Raw genomic sequence first — 22,937 nt, 5'->3', positions numbered from 1 at the left:
TGCTAAGGCCAGGATGGCAGGGCTGGATAAGCCACTCTCGTTTGCTTTGGAAAGGCTGATGTTTGCATGAGCACCGGCTCCAGCGGTTTTAAAGGGACCCACCCAGAAGCAAATCCCAACAGCCTGAAATCAGAGATGTGGCTGTTCCCACCCCGGGCTGGGCTGGAAAACTCTCCATCCTACACCCAGACCCCCCCCCGCCCCCGCAAACCCTGGGTGGAGGAGGCCACAGGAGCCAAGGCTGCAGCTGCAGAACAAGGGAAGCAGAGACCCCAGCATGGCTAAGAGGCCTGGCAAACACCGAGAAAGATCTTCCTTGGAAATTTGGGGCAGGAAAGGTGAAGCTGCTGCTTGTAGTTGGAGACGTAGTGCAGCCGAGCTCCATATGCCCCATCTCCCAAAGATACAGTCTCACCAGCATCCTCGCTTCTGGCAGATGTACCCAGCTGCTTCAGGAAACATGATTTTTAGGTGTCACCACCCTGGTGTGAGAAGGGACAGATCCCCAGACACATGTGCCTGTATCACTAAACCTGCCCTGCCTGCAGAGCTGCTGGTGGCTCCAGGGTGTTCCTGCGGGCAGCTTCTCCCCTCCCCCTAGAAACACCCATAAGCTCAGCAAAGCACCGACAGCATGGGCTGGGAGAAATGCTACCATTTATTAAGCCAGCAATTTTTTTATCGAGAACAATTTTAACAGCGCTGGAGGACTTACCCCATCTCTCCCTGGGACCCTCAGCTGATTTATTGCATGCAGGGTAGAAGGAAAGCGGGGGACAGCCGACCTCGGGGGTGCGGTGGCTCGACAGCAGTGGTGGAGCTACACAGGGAGCCAGGAGCTGCTCACAGGTGGCAGCAAGCCAAGCACGGCTGCTCCGGGGCAGGCAGCTGGGATGCTCACATAGGACAACCCACTCCCAGTTTGCTGGGATTTCCCCAAGTCCTCAGCAGGTGCCATCTCTGGGAATTTTGGACATTGTCCTGCTCTGCACGTCCATCCAGGGAAGCCCTGATGATCTGCAGGGGAAGGGAGGATGCTCGGGGGTCTTGGCATAGAGGGTGGTTTCCGCTGAAGGTGCTGCTTCAGAGACACAAAGCTGAACCTGTCGTGCACCCAACTGCTTTCCCAACCACAGCCAGCTGACATCTTGCATCTAGAAATCGCCACAGCCAGGTCTTCCCTCTCCCTTGGCTTCCCATTGACTTCAGGAGATGCTGTCTCCACTCCCACCACCCCAGCACAGAAAGACCCAGGCTGTGACCCACGCAGGCAGGGGAACGACAGCACTGTGGTGAAAGCAAAGCCATCACAGCGCTCGGCCAGGGACACACACCTGCAGGTTGTGAAGCCAGGATCCTCCAGGCTTGTCCACCATGCCTGGAAAAGCCCATCTCCTTGAAGCAGGATGCTGTGGGATACACAGGTCCTTCCCTGCATCGTCTGGCGAAGGCAGCAGGTCCTGCCCAAGCTCGCACGCAGCTCCAGCTGCAAGCCATGCTCTACAAGCCAGCGAGGGGTGTGCTGGGAGGTATGGGGGGTGAACAGTAAAAGGCACAGGCAGAAGCCAAGGCTAAAAAGACAGAGAAGATGTCTCCAGGGCAGGGTCGCTGTAAATCCACTCCAGCAGAGGAACCTCATGTTTCTGGTTGCTGCAAGGAGGCAGAGACCCGGCACCATTCATCACACAGATGGAGAATGTTGGCCACAATCCCCATCATGCTACATCAGGGGAAAGCATGAGCCTTTCAGAGTCTGAGTCCCACAGGCTCTACCAGGCTGCCTGTACACTGCCACGTCCTGGAGTTTCTGAAGGACCAGGTCCCGAGCTGCGAGACAGTCCAGAAACAAACTGGGAGAGCTGGATCTCCATCTCCCACCCAGTGCTTTGCCCTTCTCATGTAATCACACCAGGAAGGGAAGTCTGCATCGACATCCTTCCTCCACAGGGTATGGACGAAAACTCCCCAGCCCATGCTGGTGTCACTGAGCTGTGAATGTGTGGGAGCATCTCCTGTCCCCTCTGGGTAGCCAGTTTGGGGTAAGGGTCCCCAGTTTTTGCAGATGGGAGGCTGAGGATTAGAGGGGAGAGGTCCCAGGAGTCCCCTAGGATTAGAGGGGAGAGGTCCCAGGAGTCCAGTTGTCCTAGGTTTCCCCACCAACTCTTCCCTGCCACCAACATCAAGGACAACAGAGGAGTGACCAGCCACCTGCAAGCACCATCCCAGAGCAAAGGATTAAGTTTATGGGGACCCACCTCATCCCGCCTCTCCCAGAAATTCGCCATGGGGCAAGCACCCCGTCCCTTAGGGCTGCATCACTGAACACTGACAGGGGTGTCAGAGAAGCAGTGCAACACCACCAAGGCAGCCCGTCCACCCCCTCCAGCCACCTCAACTCTCGCAAGCAAAGACAGTGAAGCAGAGCGGGCAGTTGGGAGAGTCAGACCAGGAAGGCGAAGCCGTGGGCTACAAGAACGTCACATCGTCCTGAGACTGGAGCCAGCGCCAGTGGGCATCGTACTCCAGGTGCAGTTTGCTGTTGAGTTTGCAGTTCTCTAAGTCAGCCTCAGCTTTCCGAGCCTTCCCACCTGGGTTCCCCTTCCCCAGCCTCTCCCCAGCCCCCGATGGCAATTTGGGGTCTCTGCCTGGTTCCAGAGAGGAGGGCTGCTGGCCCAAATACCCGTTGGCCACCTGAGGCTCCTTAGCAAAGCCGTGATCCTGGGGCAGCCCGGGTGGGGAGAGGTCCACGTGGGGCCACTCGTGTTCTGCTTTACCCTTCTCTTGCTTCGCAAGACCCCTCTCAGGGTCGATCCTGACCCAGTCCTGCTCTGCTCTGACCAGGGCTCTGCCCGGCGCAGATGCAGTTTCGGCAGCGTTTTGGGAATACTCATCCATGTCATCGGCCAATGTGTCCAGGTAGCTACCGACGGAGATGCTGTCCAGCCGGTCGTTGGGGTCCTGCAGGCTGTCCCAGCTGCCCCGCCGCGAGGCCGCCTGGCTCTCCACCAGGCTGTACTGGCTGCTGGCCAGGCTGCTGCAGCGGCTGGTCAGCGTGCTCCTCTCCTCCAGCAGCCACTTCACCGCCTCGATGCCCTCGTTCACCACCACCAGCTGCTGCAGGATCTTCACGTCGACCGCTCGCAGATAAGCCTGGCAGGGAGACAGAGAGCGCAGGGTTTTTGGGGGGGAACCAAGGTCACCCTGATGGCTGAGGGACCTGAGGCCCAGCACGCTCTGACAGAGGTGTCACCGCGGTGGCCACAGGTGTCCCAAGCTGCTTGATGAACAGCACGGTGTAGGGGAATACCATGCAGGGAACCATTCTAGGGGACCCTGTCCAAGACCTGGGGACACAACCATTGGGGATCAACCACTTATCACACCCACTGGCCACCAGCCCCCTCGGGGAAATAAATCCAAGGCACTTATGTCACTGTCTCCTGTGGGGTAAGCAAGGAACTGGAGGTACTGGGTGCAGATCTGAGCCCAGAGCATCTCCCAAGCCCTGGGAGGCAGCTGGGACCAGGCAGGAACGTGCTGGGGCATTGCTCAGACTGGCTGGACCATCAGCACCACCCTGGGCTGTTTTGGCTGGCCACCTTCATGCATTTACTTCCCCCCTCCTAGGGCCTGGTGACAACATGACACGGGAGGATTTGGAGCCTGAGACCCAAATCACTCTCAAAACAGAGAAGGATGGCAGAGGGGGACAGGGATTATGGATCACAGTGCTCGCCTCGCTGACTCCTGCCCCTCCAAGCCTGGGGATCGCTCTTTGCAAAACTCCAGTTGCTGCAGAAACATCTGTTTTCCTAACGGAAAGCCCCGCGTGCCAAGACATTCCTGTCTGAGTGATACTGGCCGCCGACAGCCACTGGATTTCCCCTGCGCGGGACGCAAATATTTTGCCAGGAAAGGGAATAAGGCGGCAGTGGGGGGAGAAGGAGGGAAACCCACTGCGGGAGCAGGACAGGTACGGGCAGCCTGGGAGCTGCGGATGCCTGCAGACTCATTCACAAACACACCCTCTCCCCAGCACCAGCAAGCTGTGACAGAAATCCACGCATCCCCTGGGATCATTTCTGAGCACAGCACCCGGTCCCCAGTATCCGGTGCCCTCAGTCACCCGCCCGCCCACGAGTGACCTGCCAGTCTCTCGAGACCCCCATCTCCGGTCCCACAGCGAGCACAGCAACAAAAGCATCCTAACAAGGAGCCTGGGAAAACTCCAGCTAGGGTTTCTGCACGTGAGGCCTCTCAGTCCAGAGGACAGGAAAAAAAAATCGGGGCAAAGATGTGTAGAGACCCGACATCAATCCCCCATGCTCCTAAGCTGGATTTAAATAAAAAATAGCAGCGATGTGCCCGGATTGGGGTAGGAGCCAGCTTCGAAGTGCAGAAACTTCCTTTCTAGGCAAGTTATTTCAAAAACTGCCTACAATGGACTTTTTTGCACACGCTGCTAAAGCATCTGGCCTTGGCAGGGAGAAGACGCAGGAGGAGGAAGGATGGGAATCCCTGACAGGGGGGTTCCTCTTTTTTCTCTGCCACACGCGACTGTGGCTGTCAGAGATGCAAGGGGAGCCACCCCACGAGCAGAGGGTGGGAAAACACTCCCCGCTTTCCATACCATTTGCTGGAAAGAGTCAGCCATCGATTTGCTGCTATTTCAGGCCAGCCTGCCCACTCCCGTTGCACTCGGAGAAACCGCTTCTCCAGCAAGGCAAGGCTAGCGCGGGAAGAGACCAAGGTCCAGCTGCTCTTTATATTCCTCCAGATGCGGTGAGGGGTACACCACGCCAACCCCATACCCATCCCAAAGCCCACACAGTGCTCCCCACACGGTGCCCGCTGGCATCTGGACCCAGGGCGGCGGCAGCATCCAGAGGGGAGGAAGATGACAGCGGTCCTGAGTGCGTGGCAGGGGGCGGAGGAGACCTACCCGGACCCCTGTTCTGGGGTGTGACCCCCTGCCCTGCTCCGTGCCTCTGTTTCCCCACACACATCCTGCAATGCTGTCCTCCCCCACATCCACGAATGTCCCTCCTTTGTTCAAAGGGGGACCCACGGGCCAGCGGAGCTGGGGGTAGCGCTGCCCTCCTCCCCGTGCTCTCTAGGGGCAGGCAGAGGCAGGGGGAGCATCCCCCCGGGGGGAAACAGTCCCTCTCCCCTACCCAGCACATTAGAAACCTGCAGGCACCATCTCCCTTCCAGACATCCAGCCCCAGGGACAAAACATCCTCCTGGGATCAGGAGGGGAGAGTGGGAATTTACTGTCTTCTCCTCCCACTGCCCCCTCCCAGGCCACCTTCTCCTCTGAGCACTGGTTTTGCTGGTCTCTGCTGCTGGGAGAGGAATTTTGGTTCCTGTTCATAGAGATGGGAAGACCGCAGTGGGGAGCCCTGTGCTGGATTTTGGGCACCTGGGTGTTGGTCCTGGGTGTGAGGTGACCCCACTTCTTCACTGGCTGGCGAGAAGAGCCAGGGCAGAGAAAGGAAAAGCTTTTCTGAGTCGAAGTTAACGCTTGGCCAAAGCCAGGCCTTGCAGACCGTGATCTGACTCTGCCTGCACCTGGGCAGGACAAACACCACCGCTGCTGCTTCCTCCTCCTCCTCCTCTTCCTCCTTCTCCCAGCAACCCAGCACCCACAGACCTTTCTCCTCCAGTCAGAGTGCAGCCTGGAAGCCGGAGCGGAGGGAGGATGAAAGCTTTTACGCTGATGGGGAATATTGAACCGGCCAAATCGTGGGTGCGGAAGGCTCAGGCTGGGTCGGTCCCCAACCCCCCCGAGTGGCAGGCGGGGATGCCGGCATATTTCCCTATGGAAATGATGCTCATTCCCTCTCGCTTGCGTGTTTCTGCGTGGGAAGAGTCCCTTCCCCCAGCAGCACTTGAACCCATTGCCCAATCTCGCCACGTTTCCAGGAGGCGCAGGCATCGCCGGTATTTGCTCCCTCCACGAAGAGTGGGAGGCGGGAAAGCTGCCACCAGCACTCCCACGGTCCTCGCTGCTAGCGGAGCCCAACCCTTTACTAGCCACTGGAGAAGCCCCGAGGGGAAGCGAAGGTCGGGAAAGCTCCCGGCGATGCTTGTGCCTTGTCACCCAGAGGGTGACACCCGTGGCAGGGGCTGGGGTGGGGGAGGTGGACACGGGTGGGCAGGGCTGAACCACTCGCCGTGCCCTTGGCGAAGGTCCCTGCCCGAAATCCGGATCCCCGCGACACCCCGCTCCCCGCCGGAGCCAGTGCCCGGAGGGTGCGTGGGGGACAGGACGAAGGTGGGACCCCAAGGTGGCGGGGGGGGGGGGGTGCTGCGTGGGCCGAGGGGCAAAGAAAGGCTGGGGAGGGGAGGTATGGGCTGGGAGTCCCCAAAATGCAGGCAGAGCGCGGGGATGGTACCGGGAAGGTGGGCTGTTACCGGGGGCGGGGGCAGTTGCCCCGGGAGGGTGGCTGTTACCGGGGGGGCCAGGCAGTGCCCCCGGTGCCGCGGGACTCACCAGCTCGAGGCGCAGCGCCCGCAGGCGATCGGCGAGGGGCGGGCGGGCGCCGCGGGCCGGTGCCGGCGGTACGGGCGGTACCGGCGGTGAGGAGGCGGTCTCGGCCCGCAGCCCCCGCAGCAGCCCGGCGGGCGGCCGCCGTCCCACCTTACCGGCCAGGTCCCGCAGGTCTGCGGGCAGCGCCTCCCCGCCGCCCTCCATGCGGGTGGGGCGGCGGCGGCCGCGCTGTCACCCCGGCCCCGAGCCCCGGCCCCGCCCCGCCCGCAAGCCCCGCCCCTCGCCCCGCCCCTCCGCCTCCACCTGCCGGCGGGTTCCGGCCGCGCACCAGCGGGGTCCGCCAGGGAGCGCAGAGCGGCGCGGGGGGGGGCGGAGCTTGTGCCGGCCCCGCCCCCGCGGCGTCTCTGCGGCGCCGGAAGCGGCGCGGCCCCGCTGGCGCTGAGGCTTCGCGGGGCGGCGGCGGCGGCACCGCCGGGCGCGGCCCAGCCCCCGGCCCGGCCCGCCCCAGGCTCAGCCTCCGCCTCCCCCTCCCCCTCGCCGCGCGGACCGTGAGTAGCGCGGCCGGCACTCACCCTCCGGGCCGCACCGCCCGGCTCCCGGCATTCCTGGGCTCTCCGAAGCGCCTGGGCCTGCCGCCCCCCCTCCTGCGCCGCTGCTCTGGGAGGGCCGCCGCTCCTTGCCGCCGCCGCTCCTTGCCGCCTCCGCCCTCGCATGCCTGACTCTCCCCTCCCTCCGCCCCCAGCGCCCTTCGCGACCCCTCCCTGGGGTCCTGGGCTCCCGCACCCCCTCGAGTGCCCGGGTCCATCTGCGGTACCCTCCTCCTCCTCCCTCCGGTATCGCCGGCTCTTTCCCCGAAGGAGCTGGGGTGACGGGATCTCCAGCAAGGCTGTGGCCCAGCGCTGGTCCCCACGTCTGGGCTGGCTGTGTCCCCACTAGTGGGGATGATGCTGCTTCACAGCTCCGCTGCTGCAAGCGGGGAGGGTGGTTGTCCGCAGTAGGGACCCCACAGGCTGGTACGGCTGGTGGTGGCACCTCCATAACGCCGGCTGGTCTGGGGCCTGTCGCTGGCTCATGCCTCTTGGTCGCTTTTCTTTTCGTGGGAGTGGGCCCACCACACTGCAGTGGTATTGCTAAGGTGTCAGCTTGGAGCAGAGGTGCTCCCTGACTTGTGGCTTCAGGGGCTTCCCGTTGCCCAGTTTACAGTCCTCCAGCAAAGCCTGGCCTCCTGCATCGCTCCCTGCGGGGCTGGGGGTGCTGTCAGGTGGGGAGGCTCCATGGAGCTTCAGCTTGTGATGCATGAGTGCCACTCACGGCCACCCTCTGTGCCAGGCCCTGTCTTTGCTGGGGAGAGGGTTTGAAGGCACTCGCCTCTCTCACCATGCACTTTTCCCATCCTGGCAGGGAGCCCCGATGGAAATGAGAGTGGAGCAGAGCGCATCCTGACCCCTGCCCCACGCGGCTGCCTCTGCGCCGGCCCCTGTGACTATGGACGAGTGGAAACCCAACCCTGCCGTCAAGCCCCACAAGAAGCGGAGCTGGTACCTTGCCTGGAAGTATAAGCTGATGAACCAGCGCGCTCTGCGAAAGCTGTGCCAGGTGAGTCACCCGCAGGCCTGTGGTGGATTAGGGAGGATAATTTATAGAGTTTATGAGCTTATGGAGCAGCTGCGTGGATGGAGGTGGGTCTCTTGGCAGTGCTGGGTTGACCTAACAAGCATAACTTTTCCCCCCAAAACCTACCTCCACTGATTTCGTGCTCATGTGTGGAGGAGTCTGCAATGTCTAGCGGTTCCTTCTAGCTGCAAATAGACCTGTTGGGTAGTTCTGGCAGGAGATACAATTATCCAGGTGTCCTTGGGTGGCTTTCAGCTGGAAACCTGACTGATTTCCTTCCTTCCTGGTTCTGGACCTGTGCCGAGTGCAGCAGGGCTTTGCCTGCCTGTTTTGGTTTGCAAATCAAGCCTGGTATAAGGCACAACAGGTGGACAGAGGAAATAGTGCCGAGTATCGGGATCTCATGCTCCAGAGGCAGCTGGCGTCTGGGAAAGCCGCGGGCCTGGTTGCTTGTGCTGTAAAACAGCTAATCCTCGGTGGAGCCGGCGTTCTGGCGGGTGTCTGGTGGCGTAAGGACAGGGAGGGTTTGGCCCCATGGCAGCAAGCTGCAGAAAAGGCACCATTCCTGAGATGAGCAGAGCTTGCTGAAATCTGGCAGTTGGTTTCTGTGGGAGGGAGTAGGGGAGGGTTTTGCTTGTGCCTGGGGGCCTGAAGGCTTGTGAGGGCTCCCTGGAGAAGGAGGCTGCTTGGTCCTGCGTCCCCTGGGGTGCTCGGGGGTTGGGAACGGGCCTGGTCATTCAGGCAGGCGTTCCTCATCATGCTGAGGTAATGGGCTAGAGCCTGTATGCTGTCATCTCTCTCTTTCATGATACTGCTGTGGCTGAAAACACAGATGAATTTTGAACTTAAGATATGTAAAGTATAGCTGCAGCTATGGAGTAGCCAAGTCTACAGCAGCTGGTCTTCTCTCAGCAGCTCTGACTGAGCCAGTCTTGCTAAACCTGGCTGCTGGTCCTGCTTGGTGCTGTTTTGTTTGCTTTAGTCACCTGGGCTGCAGGGCTGCTTCCCTGCCTCTCCGGTACTGACCAGGGTGGAAGGTCTGGGCAGGGTGGTAAGGTGGCCTTGCTGCTGGAGTTGCTCACTGTGAGCCCAAGGCTCTGTTCTTGCCTAGTTAGAAGTTTTCTGTGCACAGATCCTGAGAGGTGCTCATACTCCTGAGGTGGGCTGATCCTGGGGTTGCTACTTACAAGTTGCTAATGCAAAGCGTCCTACATTGCAGACAGGTGCTGTCCTCTTCCTGCTTGTAACCGTAATTGTGAACATCAAGCTGATCTTAGACACCAGGAGAGCTGCTTATGAGGAGGAAGAGGAGTCTGCACAGGACTACGGTGAGGGGCAGCATCTTGCTTTTCTTTGAAAACAAGGAAACTGGAGGGAGGGAAGTAATTTCTTTCATCAGGGCAAACTTGTGACCAGCTATGGTATGAAAGACAGGTCTGTGCATGTGGATTTAACAACAGTTAATAGAAAAGACTGTTCCCATTCCTGATCTGTCTGCTGAAGGCTTCAGCACGTTTGGCTGCAGAGGTCTGTGTGGGGATAGCTTGGGTCAGACCTGTTACCGTTTTGGGTTTCCCTTACCTGCTGTCCCCTATAGATTCTGACCCATGGCTTGCTGAGCTTAGATACCTTGTGGACATGACCTCCTGGAGGCTTGACTGGGCTAGTGCTGAGCAGGGACAAGCCAGGGGTGCTTTGGCTGGTTGAGACTGGGCATTTCTCCCCTACAGATGATGAGCTGCTGAATGTAGAGGTCGCTAGGCACCCTGTCAGCAACAAGAAGGTCTTGGATGTCGAGGTGTACTCCAGCCGGTCGAAGGTGTATGTGGCTGTGGATGAGACAACAGTAAGTGACGGGTACTGACTGTCCCTGTAAGCAGTGGATGGATGGAGCTGAATGGGTGAAGTGTCAAGCACTTTGGCTGGCAAGAAGGTCAGGAGTGGATCCCTCTCCTGCTGACAGGACTGTGGAGGTGTTGTCTTGTGTGGTCTTCTACTCTGGCATCCATCACTGCCATGCGCAAAGCCAAAATGTCCTAGGAGAGAGACTTGCCCCTTGTTTGGGGGCTCTGATGTGCTGAATGGGCAAGGAATAAGAGGTCTTGTCATATTCTTATCAGCGTTTCTCTACTTACAGGTCCTGGAAGATGAGGCCCGGGAGCAGGGAAGAGGGATCCACGTCATCGTCTTAAATCAGGCTACGGTAAAGCATCCCTGCCTGTCTGCATTTGTCTTTCTTTCTGGGCAGTGTTTGTCCTTGCCCTTTAACTGTTGGGTACATGAGGCAAAGGGCAGCCAGGAGAGAAGCCCCTGAATGCTTGTTTCCCTGTGGTTTCCAGAGCACAATGTGGTCACCCATGGGGTCCCTGTTGTGTTTCTCTTGTGCTTGCCTAGCTGTCCTCGGGGAGCAGGCAGGAGAGGAGTTGTGAGGTTGTGAGATGCTGTCATATTGTGTGCTCAATGCACTTCAAGTTGTGTATGAAGGCCCAAGGGCTGAATTTGCCTGGGAGCTAACTCCCTGGCATACCAGAAAAGTCACTCATCATGTTGTTGAGGGACTGAGGCTTCCAGGACAGATTTCCATAATTCTGTGTGTCCTGGCCATATAGCGTTTAAGATGCCTCTGACGTTTGAATACCAACAGGGTCATGTGATGGCCAAGAGGGTCTTTGACACCTATTCTCCCCATGAAGATGAAGCCATGGTACTTTTCCTCAACATGGTTGCCCGGGGCCGGATCCTGATCTTCACCATTAAGGTATGTGACCTTAGTGTCAAAAGAAAAAGTCTTGAGACAGGACGCCTTAAAGCTTGACCGGGCAATTGCCTCCTGAATGTCATCAGGCATTCCCAGGGCTAAGCATCGCAACCCCACTGGGCTACGCCTCCCTGGCTGGGTCGCCTGCCTTGTCCTCTCTCTCCTCCTTGTTACTACAGTTACTGCTATGTGCCCAGCAAGACAGGAGAGCAAAAAGCAGATGTGTCAGAGCCTGCAGCAATAAACAAGAGGTTAGGTGGAGAATGGACATGAGGAAATATAAGGATGTGGTAGGAGCCTTCTGCGTCCCAGTTCCAGGCTCTGCAGGGGGCACTGTGAACTGTGCTGGCTCTGGGCTGCTATGCAAGAAGCACTGTACTGCTTTCAGGGTTTCAGGTTTATCTGTGTGAAGTGTTGCTGAACACACAGTCCTGCTTGAGAACAATTTGGTCTCAAGGAAACAGGAGTCTGTGACTCCTCTGACTTCCCAATGGGTCACAATGAAGCCACCACCAGGTTTAGTGGCACAGAGACCTTAGGAAACCTGCTCTTGAAGGTTTCTGGCTCAACTGATTCAAGGGTAGGAGTGGGCCCTGTACCCTTTTGATATTGATGGGAGGCTTTCCTTGTCTGCGTTAGAAGCCAGACCTCAGCTGCAGAGTTGTGTTTTGTTTCAGGATGAAGGCTCCTTTCACCTAAAGGACACAGCCAAAAATGTCCTAAAAAGTCTGGGGAGCCAAGTTGCACCCTTCCTGAGCTGGAGAGACATGTGGACCTTTGTGGGGAAGAAGGGAGGTGAGTCTTGCACAGGGTGGGAGAGAGTTCATGGCGTGTTTTTTTTTTTTTTGGGAGGAGCCAGGTGAAGACAAACCCAGCCCATCCCCAGCGCACTGTGTGAATAGGGAACAAGTCACAGAGAGTGGCAACTCTGTTCCTGGGGGGGATGGGGGCAGAGCATGTACCTTCAGCAGCCTGCCAGAGGCTAATGGGAAAAGATGCCAAGCTGCCACCCTGAGCTACAGGCCCTGGTCGTGCCTTGACGCAGTGGGGACGGGCCCTTCCAGACAGTCCTGACCCTCTGTCCCTGCTGCAGGGGAAGTATATGGGGAGAAACATGCCAAGTCGCCTGCCCTCTCAACATGGGGTGACCCTGTACTGCTGAAGACAGAAGTTCATCTGACATCTGTGGAAGGTAGGAAGTAAGATCTGCTCTGTGGTGCCGGGTATCTCTGAGAGATATCTGCCTGCTGCTCTTGATGTTTTTGAGTCAAAGCCATGGGTCTGTTAGCAACATCCCAGGATGGATTTAGGGCTGTTGAGATGGGGATGGTAACTTTTAAAATGGGGCCAGCTTCTCTCCTTCCTGCATCTATGGCAATTCCATGCATGGTTGTTGAGAAGAGTGGCGATGTGGTCTGGCCATTTGTCACCTTCCCAAACCTGGCTTGATCCAGTCTTTTCTGACTGTTGGCCTTGAACATGGCCCATTGCTGCTCAGAGTGGCCATATGGTGGGGATGGTTTCTGAATGGCTCCTGTGGTTATATCCGGCATCCGGAAGTGCTGTTTGTTCGTAGTAATAAGGACTGGCTTGGTGATGGCTGAGCCCAGGGAGAGCTGTCCATGTGGCAGTGCAGCCTGCAGCACGGAAGGTGAGGCCATGGGAATGAGCAGTCTGTTTTTCCTTCTTGGTGCCTCCAGAGGCTGAGTGCCATTGGCCTGACACAGAGCTGAACCGCCGCCGGAAGAGGTTCTGCAGCAAAGTAGAAGGTTACGGCAGCGTTTGCAGCTGCAAAGATCCCACACCCATCGAGTTCAACCCTGATCCCGTGAGTGCAGGGGCAGAGTATTCAGGGAAGGGTCCAAGAGGGAGGGCTGGGCTGGACTAGGTGTGTTTGCAGCTCAGATGCAGAGCCCTGTCCTTGAGCACCAGCTGGGTGGTGCAAACTGCCCCTTGGCAAGCTCTTAGCATCAGCAAAGGTAAGGTGAATACGTGTGGTCAGGTCATGCTGGGAAAGGGGAGTTACCTTGCCCTGTGGCTGCCCTGAGCTGCCATGTTACCATGGCTCTAGGAACATCAGTGTAAGCAGCAGAGCTTACGTTTGGAGAACAGTGCTGAAGGGTTTGGACAAAGGTCTTTATGTGAATGCAAGTTGAGATTTGGGAGCTGGATCTGAGGTGGTGTGAAGGAGGGAAGCTGGCAGGGTCTCCAGCAGTGCTGAGTGGAGTCCTGGTTGGTCGATGCAGTCCTGAGCCGAGGGGTAGGACTGTGCAGCTCTGCATCTTAACAATGGGGCTGATGCCCTCCCCTTAGATCCTGTTCTCAGGGACGTAGAATCATTTAGGTTGGCATGACCTCCCTCAGCCCCACTCACACACATTGTTCTCTTCCAGCTCAAAGACAATAAAGTCTTTGATGTGCCTGTAGCTGTTATTGCAGGGAACCGCCCCAACTACCTGTACAGGTAAGCACTTCCAGGGCACACGGCTTCTCTGCTCTGTGCCACAAGACCAAGCATGGCCCAGGGCCTCCCCTTCATCCAGCCTCCTCCTGGGGTTGCATGAGCAGTGTGGGCAGACCTGCTGGGACAGCTCCCAGGGTCCTTGCCCATAGGAAAGGGAAGAGCCTGGGAGTAGCAGGTCCTCTTCTCTAATCATGCAGACTGTCCACCACCCCAAGGGATCCATACGCCTGTGCTGAATGGCCTGGGCTCACCAGGGCTGTGCTGCACTCAGGCCCCTCAATCTCTCCCCAGGATGCTACGCTCCTTGCTGTCGGCGCAGGGTGTCAATCCACAGATGATCACAGTCTTCATCGATGGGTACTACGAGGTGAGAGCACTCCCAGAGGTCCTTGTAACCAGGTCTTTGGTCCCCCAGCTGAGAGTACGTGGTACTGGCCCACGCTGGGGTCTCCCCATCCCCTTTTCTTGCTTGATGAGTATTGCCAGCCCTTTGAGTAGGGTCTGGGTGTAACACTGCCTGTCCAGCTCCGCTCTCAGTAAGAGGTGAAAAGACCCACAATGGTCTGTTTTCACAAGGCTTATGAAAGCTGAGGCCAGGTAGAGGAGGACTGGCCCTTTAGAGAGCAAAGACCTTCCTACCAGCTCAACCTTATAAAGCCCTGGAGAATCCCACTGCAAGCCCTGGCTCTCTGGCAGCAGGATGTGCTCCAGGACAGGCATGTGGGGTCTTAGTAGGTCTCAGGAGCTTGCTAGCCCTCATCTCTGTAGCAGCCCATGAGGCATTGTCTGGTTGCTTTGTGATGGAGACAGGGAAGGGAACAGGCTTGTTTCTTTGCAGGCCTCTCTCACTGCTGCTGAATTGTGGGGCTGGGGGATCTGGCTTGTTTATGCAGGCTCTTACTGCAGCACATCAGAGTGGTTAAAGATAGCAGCATCCATTGCCATGGCAACTGATGCAGCCTCCCTCAGCTACGAGGGGGCAGCCTGGATGCTCCTGCTGCCATGGTGGATACCAGGGAAAGGAGGAATGGTTGGTGCAGTGGGAGCTCCTTCTCTCTTTTGTGGCTGGGAGCTGAGGCCGTCTTGGGGCAGAGATATGTCAGCCCAAATGTGGATTACTCCTGACCCCAGTGCAGATGTGCTTGGTCAGAGAGGTCACCTTTCTTGGCCGTGTAAGAGAAAATAAAATTGATTGTGGTCTTGATATTAAGCAGCTAGTAGGTGTTCCTAGGTATACCTGGTTTTTTTTCTGCACTGTCAGTGGGGGACTGGGAATTTGGGGCCTCTCAGATATTCTTTAATAGGACTTTGAGTCTGCAAACTAGCAGGGCTAACAGAAACTCATGGTGATATGTAAGGCCTGAAGGACCAAGAGGGTTTGACAAGTTCCTTGCTGTTCGACGAGTTCCCCTGGGTCTACAGCACAGCATCATTTTGAGCCTCACTTGCCCCTAAGAGAACAGCCACATACAGGGGATCCCACAGGCATATTCTTGTTGTCCCAGCGAGCTGGCACTGGCGGAGGGGTGGGGAGAATGTGTCCAGATGACACATTTGATGAGCTTTGTACCTTTCCATTGCAGGAGCCAATGGATGTTGTGGAGCTGTTTGGCCTGTCAGGAATCCAGCACACTCCCATCAGCATTAAAAATGCCAGAGTTTCCCAGGTGAGAGACCTTTCCCAAATCTTGGCAGAGTTATTTCCTGGCATCTGGGGTAGCATTCAAGGAAGGCAGGTTTAGCCCCGCATCTGTGCCAGGTTGGTGCTAACACAGGCAACCATCTGTCTTTTCTTGTAGCACTACAAAGCCAGTCTGACTGCAACCTTCAACCTGTTCCCGGTGAGTGGGACCTCTGCCTGTGTCTTGTCTAGGTGCTCGACCCATGGGAGCAAGACAGTGCAGGGTTTCCCTGGGAGAGTGGCATCTGTGATCCCCTTCTAAGAGGAGCTGGAATCATTCCTCTGGGACAGGAAATAGCACAGGCAGGGAGCACTGCTGGGTGTCTCTATTCTGTCCTGTTCCTCTCTATCCTTCTGACATTCTCCTTGCCCTGTAGGATGCTAAATTTGCTGTGGTTCTGGAGGAAGACCTTGACATTTCTGTTGACTTCTTCAGGTAAAGCTGTGAGTCCCTCTTTGCGTGAGGCATTTCCTAGAAGCTGCTCAGGAGAGGCCAGATCCCTGCCATGCTGTAGCTCACCTGTCCAAGGCTGAGCAGTCCCCAGGCAACAGCCATAACTGAGCTCTCCCTGCAGATAGTCTTGAGTCCACAGTCCTGGCACTCAGTGCAGGGTGACTTCAGGGTCTAGGATCGCTTCCTGGTTTGCTTTTTTGGGGATGCTGGTCCATTCTGTACACATATGGTTGGGGCTGCCCCGTAGCAAGAGGACAGGGCTACTGTTTCTTCTTAAGGAGGAGAGGCTCTGATGGAGTACAAGACAATGCTGTTTGGGTGCTCCTCCCCTGATCTCACACCAGCATCAGCTATTTCAGCCTCAGAGATGGGTTCAACAGTCCCAACAGTTGGGGTGGCTTGTCCCTTGGTGGAGAACTTGCCTTGGTTTGCCTGAGGGAAGGATGTTTGACTGGGCAACTCTTTCCTCAGCTTTCTGAGCCAGTCGATACACCTTCTGGAAGAGGATGAGAGCTTGTACTGCATCTCGGCTTGGAACGACCAGGTGGGTCAGGGAAGGATGGTGGAGCAGGGACATGTCTACCCTGTGTTGTTCCTGTTTCAGGCTGGGGTCCAAGTTCCATCTTTAAAACAGAGTGTGCCCCCCACTACCTGAAGTGGGTCTGTCTCCCCAGGCCTGGACTGTTCAGAAGTGTCCCTGAAAATGACTCTCCTTTCCCTCCATGTGCTTCCCAGTGGCTGTCCCCTGCTCCCCATGCTGAGAGGATCAGTGGAGCAAGTTGCTTCCTTTTTTGGGTGAGGTAGGGCTGCATTCAGGGTGCTGAATGCTCCCCGTGACATTGCAGGGCTATGAGCACACAGCTGAGGACCCCTCGCTCCTGTACCGTGTGGAGACCATGCCAGGCCTGGGCTGGGTGCTCCGGAAGAGCCTGTACAAGGACGAGCTGGAGCCAAAGTGGCCGACCCCTGAGAAGGTGAGTACCCTAGAAGGACCCTGTCTTCTGCACCCCCATCTCTGCCTATCAGCAGTCCCTGTGGGTACAGCTCTTGGAGGGGCCCTGGCTCTCCCTGAGCTTCAGCTGGGAAGGATGCCAAAGCAGAATGGATTTGGGACAGACAGTAATGTGAGGACTACATAACCAGCCACAGAGCTGGCGGGAACAGCCCAGGCAGGCTAGGGCCGAAGAGGCTAGAGCCAGTGTGGGCAGCCAGAAAGGTCTCTGGATGGCCACGCTACCAAATCATGTCCCCAGACCTGAGTGTGAGTGGCAGTTTCCCCTCCCCAGCTCTGGGACTGGGACATGTGGATGCGGATGCCTGAGCAGCGGAAGGGCCGGGAGTGCATTATCCCTGACATCTCGCGCTCCTACCACTTCGGCATCGTGGGGCTCAACATGAACGGCTACTTTCACGTGAGTGACCTCCCTCAACCTTCAAGTCCCATCCTGGTGCTGAGCTCTGACTTTGCCGCCTTTCCAGGTAGCAGGGATGCTTGAGGTGACCTCCAAGTACTGCTGACCCCTGACTGAACTCCATTTGCTTTCCCTCCCCTCTCTCTCCCTCCCAGGAAGCCTATTTCAAGAAGCACAAGTTCAACACAGTTCCGAATGTCCAGCTTAAAAATGTGGAGAGGTGAGTGCTGTTCAGAATGAGATCTAGATGAAACAGTTTCTTGACCTGACCCGTGTCCCCTTGTGATGGAGGCGTCTCCCTTCATTCTGGAACAACAGCCATAACCTCCAGCCCCAGCACACCGGCCTCCACTGGGTAATCCTTGCAGTGGTTTTTGTGAGGTTGGGTTCAGCTGCTTTTTGCTCCTGGTGTACATGTTGAAGGGTCACGTTTTGCTGCCACATCCTCCGGGATGCATGGTAGTCGCTGCTCTCCATCCGTTGGCTCCAACCTGCCTTTTAGTGTCATAACTGGATCAGTCTTAAATTTGGATCATCTTGGGATGTTCCCTGCTAATCAAACTGTCTGACTCTGCCCTGATCTTTATGCTCTCTTCTCCTCCAACAGCTTGAGGAAGGATGCCTACGAGACTGAAATTCACCGGCTCCTGGGGTGAGTGCCTGCAGAAGGTTGGGAGACCATGGGGCACACTGGGTGAACCAACCAGGACAGAAGAAAGGGTGGAGGTGGTTCTGGCAACCCCAGCCACGGCTTTCGTGTCTGAAGTGGGAATAGGGAGGAGGTGGGATCTCCCTTCACTCCCTGTTCTGTTTCTCCAGTGAAGCTGAGGTCTTGGACCACAGTAAGAACCCCTGTGAGGACTCCTTTGTGCCTGACACCGAGGGCAGGGTGTATGTCATGTTCATCAGGATGGAGCAGGAAGCAGATTTCACCACCTGGACACAGCTTGCCAAGGTGCGGCCCCTGACATAGCCCATCCTCACCCTTCACTGATCTCAGCATTGTTGGGAAACATCTTGCTGCTGTTCTTGGCTTTGCCCATGGCATGAACACAGCTCGGCGAAAGGATTCTTGCTGTCCTTGGGTGATGTTAAAGCTCTTGGTGTTTACAGAAGGTACTGGGTCATCCAGGACAGATCCTTGACTCAGTGGAGAAGATAAGTCTTATGACCTCCCTGTGTGGGAGCCCAGGGCCTGAGCTTGTCTGGTAGTTTCCATCGCTTGCCTGGAGGTGATGGTCAAACCTGCTGTCCTGAGGCAGGGATGGGAGCAGGATCCCCCTCTCCACTCCCTGATGGTGGCTGGAGGGGCGCTTCCCTGCACCACCCCAATGAAGGGGTGCAGCCATCTCTGCTGTGTCTCAGGGGTGGCAGGGTGGTCGCTCTTCCCTTATTGTGGGACACCCGTTCGTGATGTCTGTCCCCAGGCTCTGATGCCTCTTCCTCCCTCCCCACTATCCTAGTGCCTCCACATCTGGGACCTGGACGTCCGCGGGAACCACAAGGGGCTGTGGCGCCTCTTCCGCAAGAAGAACCACTTCCTCGTGGTGGGGGTCCCTGCCTCCCCCTACTCGTGAGTATCAGGGGCACAGGAACCTGGTAATCCAGCACCTGCCATCCTCATGGCACTGTCCCCTGCCTGGGACACTGCATCATCCACTTCTGTCCCAGCTCAGTCCTGGGCCATACCACCCCTCTTCTGAATCATTGTGGTGGGAGGGAGGACAGGATACATTCCCAGGGCTGGAGAATGTACCAGTGGGAAGGAGATCACGCCAGGGAGGCAGGTGGTGCTGTTGGGAGTTGGGGCCCTGAAGGAGACCACCACCTCTGCCTGCTCCCATCCAGCCTTCTCACCTCCAGGGCCAAGAAGCCGTCATCAGTGGCTCCGATCTACATGGAGCCCCCTGCCAAGGAGGAGGGGGCGGTGGCAGTGCCAGCAGTTGCTGCAGCAGAGCAGACGTGAGACTGGCAGCTGGGAAGCAAAGGGGAGCGGGGAAGACAGAGAACCGCATGGTGCACAGACAGAGTTGGCAGCAGCTCTCAGAGGCCGGTGACTGGACATGGACTCCCATTTCAGGCTGCAAAACAGATCTTGGGCTCTCTCCAACCTCCTGTTGTGGTCTCCCTCTCCCTTGCATGGGACAGGGTCCTTCCCTGCAGATACGCCACCCCTCATCCCAGGAACGTTTTTTTTTAACACAGACTCTTTACTAACGCTGCTTCTCTTGTCCCGTGGCTGGGCAAGGCTGGAGGAAGGAGATGCTCAGTTAGGGGCTAGAGAGGACCTCGAGGAGGCCTCGAGAAATACTCTGCTTCCCTTTTTGGCCCTCAAGCCCTGAGAAGGCAGCATGCTCATGGAAAAGTGCTGCAGCCTACTGGCTAGGTGTTATTTATTAACTCTTGCCTGTCTGGCTCCGTGCCCAGTGGTGAACGCGGTGGTGAAGAGGGGATCTTCCAGCATCTCTTCTATCTCCTGCACAATGGATGCATCTTGAAGACTGTGCTGGGCTGGACTGGACATCTCCCTGCACACCAGCTTCGCATCTTGGGCTGCAGCGACTGGTGCAGCCCAGCTCATAGGCAAAAGGGAATGCTGAAGAGGAGCTGAACTTGCTGTGGACATGTAGGGGACACCCCATAGCCAGCATGAGGGTGGTCAGACACCCCTTTCCTTTCCCTGCAGTTCTGGGAGCTGGAGATGACTGTAGATGGAAGCGGACTAGGCTGTGTGCTGCACCTCAAACCGTCCTCACCCACCTTCTCTGTGGGGAGCAGCCGTGGGGAGTGAAAGTGCCTTGCAGAGCGAGCCAGCGGGCATTTGCCCTGGCTGCAGGAGCAGGATGAACCAAGGTCCTCTGGAGTGAGAGATGCTACGCTCTGGTGTGGTCCTTGCCTGTGGTACTATACCCTGTTTCTCCCTTCTCCCTGGCCAGGTACCCCCAGCTCTTGCTGAAGGCAGAGGAGGTTTGCTCTCCTGAATCTTCACCCTTACCATGGTACGATGCTACCAGGGAAGCTGTGAGCTGAGCCGGGATGGACAGCCTGGCTCTCCTGCTGTGATACACCCCTCATGGAGAGAGGGGGTCCCCATCCCCCCTCCCATGCCTTAGGAAAGACTCCAGGGCCCCCTCCCACCCCCAGCCACTTGGTACTAATGTCCACCCCTCTCTGGGGGCAGTCCTGGTCCCCTTCCTCAAAGCACATCTCTGTCTCATCCATGCAGCAAGAGATCTGTTCTCTCCCAGGTTCCCCAGCTTCAGGCAGAGATACTATGCTCTGGCTTGCCCTTGGAGGAGGATTTGCTGCTCAGCCCTTTCCCTGTGGTTTTGGGAGCTCTTCCCCTTTGTTTTCTCACTGTGAACTGAGCATCGGGGTCTACACTACACTAACTTATTTATTTATTGCTTGTGGGAAGGGGAGGATAGCAGGAAAGCAGCATGGAGAGCTGGCCGCCCGCAGTGTGAACAGTGGCAGTTGGGAGAGGTTTGTCTCTTGTCCTTTGTTCCTCTCCTTCCTCCCTTGCCCCGTGTAGGCATATTTGTGAACTTGGGCATCTGACCCTCACCATCCCTTGCGTATCCGTCCCAGCAGCAGGGATGGGACAGATGCAGGAGGGGAACAAGAGGGTGCAGAGTGGCACCCCTGAGGCTGTGGTATGGGCTTGAGTTCAGCCCTGCCCTCTGCCACCCCCAGCGCTGCCCTTTGCTGGGACTCTGCTCTGGCAGCCAGTGGGCAGGCAGCCTCTGCGCTGGTCCTCAGGGTAAAGCAGGTTCTTTCAGTGCAATGGGAAAGGGACTCTGTTTCTTCTGCTGCATTGGAAAAACCTCCACAACTTTCTGCCACGATGCTCTTTCCTTGCCATCTCCATTCCCAAGGCCGAGTTTCCTGTCTCCCTGAAACTAAATTCACCCTCTTTCCCTTCTTTTCAGGCAGGGCTCAGGCTTGGTTTCCTCCTAGTTCCTGGTGGGGCTGGAGAAGGTGGTCCTGTGGATAGGGAATGGCTAAACACAACTTCCCCTCTCTGCTGTCTGCCCTGTAGTGACCAGGGAGCTGTGGCTCCCTGCTCTCAGCCACAGCAGGATTTAACCCATGGGCTTCAAGCTCCCCGCTCTCCACACAGTGCGAGGGGCCAGCTGGGTGCTGTTCTCTATCCCTCCCCATTCCTCCAGCAAGACTCCAGGGCAGCAGCTGTGGTAGGGCTGGGTGTGTGGGCACCCAGGGCTTGCTGCTTTCTGAATCGAATTATTTTTTCAAGAGTAAACACTGCAAAAGCTGTTGAGCCTTGTGTGTTTCATAGCTGGCTTCGTACCTGGCCCAGGGCTGGGGTCCCTGGTTCTGGCCACCTGCCTGGAAAGGACAAACCCTTGTCCTCTGGTGTCTCCCCTATGCACTGCAGGGCTAGCTGTGGGCTAACAGTAGCCCTGGGGCCTTGCCCTGTGGCTCCTGTGCCAGCAGAGGTCCTCCAAGCTGTGCTGAGCAGTGCCAGAGCGGCATGCACAAGTGTGTGAGCTGTTTCCTCCTCTTTATCACTTTTATCTTCAGTTCAGTAACGGAAAGTCTGACCAGCTGCCTGGAGACTTTTGGCGTAACCAGCTCCCATGCTCCCTGTGGCACCTCTCCAGCCACCGTCCCCTGAGAAATACAGATTCATGGCACTCAGTTCCTGGCTTGGTGTCCCTTGGGGGTCAGCAGGGTGAAGCAGCTGCTCGCACTGGGGTGAGGGGCAGCGAGCAACGCTTGCACCTTGCCGTCAAGCAGGCTGAGCCCCGCAATGAGCCTGGGCTGTGTTTCTGGCCTCACTGGTGAATTTGAGTTTCTTTCCTTTGAGGGAAATGGGAAATTAAGATTCCCCTGCCCACGATCACAGCAGAAGGAAGGGATGTTGTAGCTGGAGGGGACTGGGCCTCTGCTGTTAAGCAGCCACAGGTAGAGCTGAGACCTGACAATTCATGTCATGTCACACCAGGACCAGACCCCCTCCCACTGCTCCTGAGCTGTTCAGCCCCTGTCTGGTTGAGGCTGGGAAGGGCAAAGCAAAAACGGGGTGCAGGAGGGACCTCCAGTAAAACCAGCCCTGCAGCACAACAGCTTTCGCTCCTCCCCGCAGGGGTGGATGGGGGCAGGGGTGAGGCGAAGCCAAGCGCGGAGCAGGCTTGGTACTGCCATGACAGAAAAAACAGCTGGAGAGCCTCTAGGTCAGCCCTGTGTGGGTGACTTTTGCAGGAGGCACAAGTGACCTCTCCACATTTCTGCCCGCATGGGGCAGGGAGCCCTGGGAAGGTAGGAGGCACACGCATTTCTGGGGCAGAGACCACAGGACCCAAACAAAACAATGACGTGAGAATTCTGGCCACCGCCATGGACCGGCTGCAGCCTGCGTCCTGTACCAGCTGCCTCCTGCTCCCCCGCCTGCTCCCTGCAGCCAGGCTGAGCTTCTTCCTAGGCAGCTGCCGCCCCCTCCCCAGGGCCAGGCACAACTTTTGGGATATGCACCCCCTTGCCAGAGGCTTTCCTCCCAGTTCTGGGAGCTTTGCTTGGCAGTGCTGGAGCTGACAGCCTCCCCGTCCGCATCCATCTCCTACCGAGGCAAATCCCTGTGGTGCTGAGCCCCTGCCCGGGTCTTGTGGGCAAGGGAAGGATCTGGCCGCTGGACTGATGCGGGCTCAGGTTGACACTCACCACATCATGCTCGCCTCGAGGAGCCGGTGTTTGCAAACTGCTGTGTTTGTAGGAGCATCCCCTCCTGAAACGGGAGGGGTGGTGCTAAAAGCAGGTTCACCCCCTTGAAGGGGAGTGCCTGTGCCAGGCTGATGGAGTGCTTCAGCTCATCATCCCCAGGGTGATGGTGATCCCAAGGTTCGCTGAAGGGGCTCAGTACCTGGGAGCTTGTTAGAGAAGCCAAATCGCTCCCCATCCTGCCCTTTCTTGGGGTCTCACTCACCTCCCAGCTCAACGCACAGGTGCTGGAGCATCCCTGGGTGTCGAGGAGCTGGTGGGGCGACTGGCCCATCGCCTGCCCTCCCTGGGAAGCCCAACCTGCCAGCTGCCACGTCCGGGC

The 22,937-nt window shown here is 57.4% G+C and overlaps 2 protein-coding genes across 2 annotated transcripts; one reads left to right on the top strand and one right to left on the bottom strand.

Annotated features, from left to right (window-relative positions):
* Positions 1 to 640: 640 nt before the first annotated feature.
* On the bottom strand, positions 641 to 6,732 carry LURAP1 (leucine rich adaptor protein 1). The gene is made up of 2 exons (XM_086753109.1): positions 6,497 to 6,732; positions 641 to 3,150 (listed from the first exon to the last, which is right to left on the bottom strand). Exons 1-2 carry the CDS (start codon positions 6,695 to 6,697, stop codon positions 2,467 to 2,469), a joined length of 885 nt encoding a protein of 294 aa, XP_086609235.1. The 5' UTR covers positions 6,698 to 6,732; the 3' UTR covers positions 641 to 2,466.
* Positions 6,733 to 6,897: 165 nt separating this feature from the next.
* On the top strand, positions 6,898 to 21,158 carry POMGNT1 (protein O-linked mannose N-acetylglucosaminyltransferase 1 (beta 1,2-)). Its single transcript, XM_086753108.1, has 22 exons — positions 6,898 to 7,041; positions 7,895 to 8,089; positions 9,327 to 9,435; positions 9,838 to 9,953; positions 10,245 to 10,310; positions 10,752 to 10,865; positions 11,543 to 11,660; positions 11,959 to 12,057; positions 12,566 to 12,693; positions 13,259 to 13,329; positions 13,621 to 13,696; positions 14,913 to 14,996; positions 15,129 to 15,170; positions 15,388 to 15,446; positions 15,936 to 16,008; positions 16,310 to 16,438; positions 16,751 to 16,876; positions 17,032 to 17,096; positions 17,484 to 17,528; positions 17,696 to 17,831; positions 18,340 to 18,449; positions 18,740 to 21,158. Exons 2-22 carry the CDS (start codon positions 7,979 to 7,981, stop codon positions 18,840 to 18,842), a joined length of 1,980 nt encoding a protein of 659 aa, XP_086609234.1. The 5' UTR covers positions 6,898 to 7,041; positions 7,895 to 7,978; the 3' UTR covers positions 18,843 to 21,158.
* Positions 21,159 to 22,937: the final 1,779 nt, after the last annotated feature.

This window comes from Chlamydotis macqueenii, chromosome 8 (genome assembly GCF_036417535.1).
Source record: "Chlamydotis macqueenii isolate bChlMac1 chromosome 8, bChlMac1.mat, whole genome shotgun sequence".
In the NCBI taxonomy this organism is placed as follows: domain Eukaryota; kingdom Metazoa; phylum Chordata; class Aves; order Otidiformes; family Otididae; genus Chlamydotis; species Chlamydotis macqueenii.
This window is presented reverse-complemented; position numbering and strand designations above follow the sequence as displayed.

What these genes read in the sequence shown, in the direction of transcription:
- LURAP1 (XM_086753109.1), bottom strand. Translation starts at nt 6,697, where the DNA reads ATGGAGGGCGGCGGGGAGGCGCTGCCCGCAGACCTGCGGGACCTGGCC. An exon ending in GGGCGCTGCGCCTCGAGCTG is followed by an intron (nt 3,151 to 6,496) that starts GTGAGTCCCGCG and finishes TCTCCCTGCCAG; the next exon opens with GCTTATCTGCGAGCGGTCGA.
- POMGNT1 (XM_086753108.1), top strand. Translation starts at nt 7,979, where the DNA reads ATGGACGAGTGGAAACCCAACCCTGCCGTCAAGCCCCACAAGAAGCGG. An exon ending in GAAATTCACCGGCTCCTGGG is followed by an intron (nt 17,529 to 17,695) that starts GTGAGTGCCTGC and finishes CTGTTTCTCCAG; the next exon opens with TGAAGCTGAGGTCTTGGACC. An exon ending in GTCCCTGCCTCCCCCTACTC is followed by an intron (nt 18,450 to 18,739) that starts GTGAGTATCAGG and finishes TCTCACCTCCAG; the next exon opens with GGCCAAGAAGCCGTCATCAG.